Source organism: Ailuropoda melanoleuca, chromosome 16, assembly GCF_002007445.2.
Source record: "Ailuropoda melanoleuca isolate Jingjing chromosome 16, ASM200744v2, whole genome shotgun sequence".
In the NCBI taxonomy this organism is placed as follows: Eukaryota; Metazoa; Chordata; class Mammalia; order Carnivora; family Ursidae; genus Ailuropoda; species Ailuropoda melanoleuca.
The window spans coordinates 58246764-58252563 of NC_048233.1; the positions used below are offsets into that span (position 1 = coordinate 58246764).

Genomic DNA, 5800 nt, shown 5'->3' on the forward strand with positions numbered 1-5800 from the left:
ACCCTACATTCTTCAAAAACTTTTCAGTGTCTCAAAAGACAATAGCTGCAAAGGCGTTAGGCTAAAGATGCATGACAAAGCTTAGCACGGATGGTTTTTCATAGGATTAAACAATTATCTCAGTTGTCCACTTACTTATTGAACTGGCAAAATTCCATTTTCAGCTCTTGTTCCTGTACATAGTAGCAACCGTGCATTAATCAGTTTTCTATATTGCTATTGCTTCCAACGTATTGTTATTAACATTTTTAATTAACTATTTCCAAACAAAATTGCCATGTCCTACACTGCAAATTTGCCTTTGAAGTTACAAACTTTTCAATGATAAATTTTTAATGATAAAAACAGACATGCTTACCAAATCCAATGGAACTGGTGCTTATTTAAAATGTGACGTAGTATTTCTCTAGGGTAATCCCCCTTCCCCCCAGTATGTTAATAGCAAATCAGTCTTTCTGTTGTGGGATTTTTATTTACCCTGTTCTCATTTTCTCCTTCAAGCTAAATTCTATTTTGCAAGGTCCCCCTTCCAGTCTTTAAAAAAAAAAAAAAAAAAAAAAATCCTGTACCTTTAAAAAACANGATCCTGTACCTTTAATAACAGAGACCTGGTGAGAGGTTTCTTTCCAAACTTGTTCCCTGGCTTCCAAGTGACGAAACCAGCTGTAATTTGAGAGCAGAGAGATCCTCAGGATATCATTAGCCAAAGGAAAAGCTCCACATTCCCACCCAGTCCAGAAGTTGAAATCCTATCAGAAAGCAAGAGCCTTTCCCTGTAGCCACAGGCTCCGTCTTTCAGGAGCAAGGGGGACCTCGGAGAGAGAGTGGAGCAACAGAACCCTGGAGGAGGGTTTCCCTCTCCTGCCCCTGCTCCTGCTGCCTCGCCTCCACCGGGAAAGAGCAGGCTGAGTTCCAGCCTGGAGCGCAGGAACGCGGAGCCAGGGTGCATCCTGCGCCGCGTGGCCGTGCGACCCGGGCTGTTGACACAGCCACATGAAGCCTGCTGGGGAGGGCGGGCCAGGGTGCAGCAAGCCGGCGGGGACTGAGGCTGTCGCCGTCTTGGGGAGGCAGTGACTCCCAAGGGGACCCCCTTCTGCGTGCCTGGGCGAACAGTCTTCTCCAGGGGTCCCCGGTCATCCTGACTATCCAGGATGGCATTCGTGAAGTTCCTCTGGATGGGTGTCTTCTGCCACCTGTGTCAGGGCTACTTCGATGGCCCTCTCTACCCGGAGATGTCCAACGGGACTCTGCACCACTACTTCGTGCCCGATGGGGACTATGAAGAGAATGATGACCCCGAGAAGTGCCAGCTGCTCTTCAGGGTGAGTGACCACCGGCGCTGCTCCCAGGGGGAGGGGAGCCAGGCCAGCAGTCTGCTGAGCCTCACCCTTCGGGAAGAGTTCACCGTGCTGGGCCGCCAGGTGGAGGATGCTGGGCGTGTCCTGGAGGGCATCAGTAAGAGCATCTCCTACGACCTGGACGGGGAAGAGAGCTATGGCAAGTACCTGCGGCGGGAGTCCCACCAGATCGGGGATGCCTACTCCAACTCGGACAAGTCCCTCACTGAGCTGGAAAGCAAATTTAAGCAGGGCCAGGAACAGGACAGCCGGCAAGAGAGCAGACTCAACGAGGACTTCTTGGGGATGCTGGTCCACACCAGGTCCCTGCTGAAAGAAACGCTTGACATCTCTGTGGGGCTCAGGGACAAATACGAGCTGCTGGCCCTCACCATCAGGAGCCATGGGACCCGGCTAGGTCGGCTGAAAAATGATTATCTTAAAGTGTAGGTGGAAGGGCACCCTGCCAGGGAGAGGGCATCCAGTCAGCCCGATTGTGGCGGGTGGGGACAGAAGACAGGGCTAACATTTCCCTTTTACTTATTATTTTTTATATCTGGAATTGCACTTGGAGAATGATCTGAAGCCATCTTTAAAGGAAAAAAGTGAGAGTCGAGTTGTTTCATTTTTGTACCTTATTTATGGGATTGCTATTGATTTGTTACTTGGAAAGAACAACGTAAAGCCATGCCTCCTGCCTTTCCTAGAGGACTTTGTAACTCTGCAGAGACACCTGTTTCAGCCACATCTAGAAGGACACAGTGTATGCAGTAGGGAGTGATTAAATTTCCCCACCCTGGAGATTATGTGAAAATACTCAGAGAGGATAGTGCAGAGTTCCTTTTTGCCTTCAGCCTTCGCTCTTGGGCTCTGAAAGCTGTCAGTTGTCTGTTTTTCAGATGAGGTCTGAGGTGCTGCTCAGTCTGCCTGCCAGCGGATGGAAGTCGCCAGTTTCTTCTTCTCCTTTTCTCTCTTATTTATTAACCATGGTCTCCAAGGTTTTGTTTTTAGTTTTGGGGTTTTTTGTTTGTTTTTCGCGTTTTTGTTTTTTTGTAAGAGTATTGCCTAAAAACTATATGCAAATCGTCCTTTGCAGGGAAGTGTCTGAGGTGCCTCTGTGAGTGTAAGTTGAAGTGGCTACATTTAAGAAGTCCAAGCTTTGTGGTGGGTGCACACTCATGTTGCTAAGCTGATTTGTTGTGTCTCTAATTGTATGCCCGTGTCCCCAGAGCTACAGTCCATAACAAAAAAGTAGCTAGATTGTTTGAACACACCCCCAAATGCCGATGATGTAGGTTACCAATGTATTTGTTCTGGGTTTGGGGGTTTTGCTTCTGTTTGCGTATTGGAAACTTGTACTTCCAGTAGGGGGCTTCTAATTCTAATAGCTTCTTCACTAAGTTTTATTATTCAGCCAATAAATATGTTCTCGTATAATACTGGCTTATTTTCTAATTGATATCCATAACTTTCATATTGCAAAAAGGAGTACAGTGCAAGAGGAAGGAGAAGGGTGGGACTTAAGCCAGTTTACTCAGAGTATATGATAAAAAAGACAGAGGGATGGCTACGTATTTGGCAATCCTCCCTTCCCTGGCCACCCTTACCATCCTCAAAAGAAAAAAATCTAGGTCTTGCCAGAAGTTGATCTCTGCTGGTCTGCCTAAAAACTCCATGTTTCCCAGTTTTTCCCATAGAAACAACTGGAAAAGTTTATGACAAGGCTTGTAAGTTATATGCCTTCATAATGCAGACGGAGGGTTCCACTCTAAGTTATAGGAACTATAATGATGTTTAATAATTTTGAAGCCAGGTCTATGTTACTGACTAATGATTTCAAAAGGTGGAAATGCACTTTATTTCATGTCTTTTCTGAGCCCCTCACTCTCACCTTAAATATACTTTCCTTTCTCTCTCTCTCTCTCACACACACACACACACACACACAGAGGAAAATAAATGTTCACAATCTACTCTTCAACAATGAAGCATTTTTTCTCTCTCATGAAAAAAAATTCCGGTTTTCTATTCCTATGATGTGTCCAATATATCCTCCTATTACTGTAAGGGAAACTGAGGCCAGAAAATGGCTGACCCTTGTTGTAACAACTCCATGTCTCTTAAAGTACAGACCTTTCCCACAGTGTTCCTTGCAAGGAATCGAGGCCTGACCCTTTGCATAGCTACCTCATTGTTTAAAATATAAAAGAGCAACATACGGAATAGTACTCAAAATAGTTGTTTGTAGTTTCTTCGCATCACTCAGGAGCCTGCTTTTAGCTGCCTCTCTACTAGTGTGTGGGGAGAAGTTAAATGATTGTTGAAAAGGGGTTCCTTCTTTATTCTATGAAAGATGAGGGAAAAACAGCAGAGGCAAAGGAGATGACATCTGTCACTTACATGATTGTAGTCTGTAGTCACAACGCTTAATATCTCAAAACTTTCCTATCACTCACTTCACAGGACTCAAGTCTAATCCATGGACGTATCAGATGTCATCTCTTCAATTTCCCCATCTGCAATAGGAGAATATTAAGCACGTGACACGGTTAGAAAACTGGTTTCCCTGTGCATGCTAATTTCGATCAATCCTTAACGGCTGCATACACTATTAGGCTAAGAAGGATTTAAAAGACACAGATGTAAAGAGGGCTGTCCCCAGTTAGAGACGCCTTCCATGGGTGCAGAAAGAGGAGCAATGGTACATCTGCTACAAATTTGAAAACGCTGAAACGGATTATGTATGAGGTTCTTTCCAGGGCAAACATTCTATGAGTCCTGAAAAACCAGAACGAAATTATCTGACATTGAATCATCCATTCAAGGCTAGACATACAGCCAGTAATCCCACAGAGTCTTATGTAAATAGCCCTAGAGGGCAAATGAGAATTTCCAGGTGGGGGTAGGGAGCTGTCTTAAGATACCAACCCAAAGGCTAGCATCACAAGGCTTTTCCAAATCCTCTTATGGGGAGGAGCCAGACACACTCAACTCTTTCCTCCGCACTTCCTTGTTATGCTTATTAGGACCTCCTTACTCACCAGGTGACAAATTCTTTTCAATAATGCTTCTTTATGTCTCAGACCATGAAATAATATTTTGAGAATATGAAGAAAACTACATGCTTTCTTCCCTGAGAAATCTGACAAAAATATCCATACAATTTAAGATATTTGTAATTTTTATAAATAATTATCAATCACTTAACACGTGTCAGGTACTGAGTTAGGGTGTGGGTAATTTTGGGATATCACAAAGCCTTGGGACTTAATCTAACCAAAAGTTTTTAAAAGCCTCTTGGAGTTTTATTTGAGTGGGAGACATTTTTTTTTTATCATCATAATTTTTAGTTAGTTATTTTTTTTAAAGATTATATTTATTTATTTCAGAGAGAGGGCAAGTGAGAGAAAGAGCACAAGCCAGGGGTGGGGGGAGAGGCAGAAGGAGAAGCAGACTCCCCGATGAGCCAGGACCCCCCAATGCAGGCCTCAATCCCAGAGCCCTGGGACCATGACCTGAGCAGAAGGCAGACACTTAACTGACTGAGCCACCCAGGCGCCCCAAGTTTTAGTTAGTTATAAAAATAACAAAACAGCTAACTTTTTTGAGAACTCAGGGCCTGTGCTAAGAACTTAGTCTGAGTTACTTCCCTTAATTCTAGCAACAAACTGTGAGGAAAGTATCGTAGAAAAGGAATTATTCCATGCCAAGTGCTTTGAACAGTACCTAACACAGAATGAATCTTCAATAAATGTTAGTTATTATTAAGACTCCTTTGGTAACTGAGGCCCAGAAAGCCTAGGGAATGTTCCCGAGGTGGGAGCTGTGCGATGTCTTACATACTTCCTTATATTTTCCCTTTTTAAACTGATGGTTATCTGGTGAAGTATAGTCAAATAAAAGAAGAATGTGGAGGCTAGGGGTCCACTGGGGCCACTCGCTGTCCACTGCAAGCATTGATTGTCCCTACAGGCCTGTCAGCTGACGTCCTACAGCAGTTCAGATGTCTGACCTCTGTCAGTCAGAAGCTGAGTGGCTCCTATGTTTACAGAATTTCTCGCTGATTCTTTCTCTGTGTGATGCATTGTTAAATACCACTACTCCCCACTCTCCCAATCTGACCGTGTGAAGGTTTCCCTATACCTACTTAGAAACATTCCATAGGTATCTGTTATCGAGAGTCTGTTGATAAAGGACACCAGTCCATGTTAGCCTTTGCAGCCACCAAAGCCACACTCCTAGCAGCCAGCAGAGCCTCTGCAGCCACCAAAGCCACACTCCTAGCAGCCGGCAGAGCCTCCGCAGCCACCGAAGCCACACTCCTAGCAGCCGGCAGAGCCTCTGCAGCCACCAAAGCCACACTCCTAGCAGCCGGCAGAGCCTCTGCAGCCACCAAAGCCACACTTCTAGCAGCCAGCAGAGCCTGCCTGTGCAGGTGTGATGAAAGCAGCACGGAGAGCCTG

At 45.0% G+C, this 5800-nt stretch overlaps 1 protein-coding gene across 1 annotated transcript; it reads left to right on the plus strand.

Moving 5' to 3' along the window:
• The first annotated feature begins 714 nt into the window (after nucleotides 1-714).
• On the plus strand, nucleotides 715-2774 carry FIBIN (fin bud initiation factor homolog). Its single transcript, XM_011233757.3, has one exon. The coding sequence runs from the start codon at nucleotides 1152-1154 to the stop codon at nucleotides 1785-1787; it is 636 nt and encodes a 211-aa protein (XP_011232059.1). The 5' UTR covers nucleotides 715-1151; the 3' UTR covers nucleotides 1788-2774.
• Nucleotides 2775-5800: the final 3026 nt, after the last annotated feature.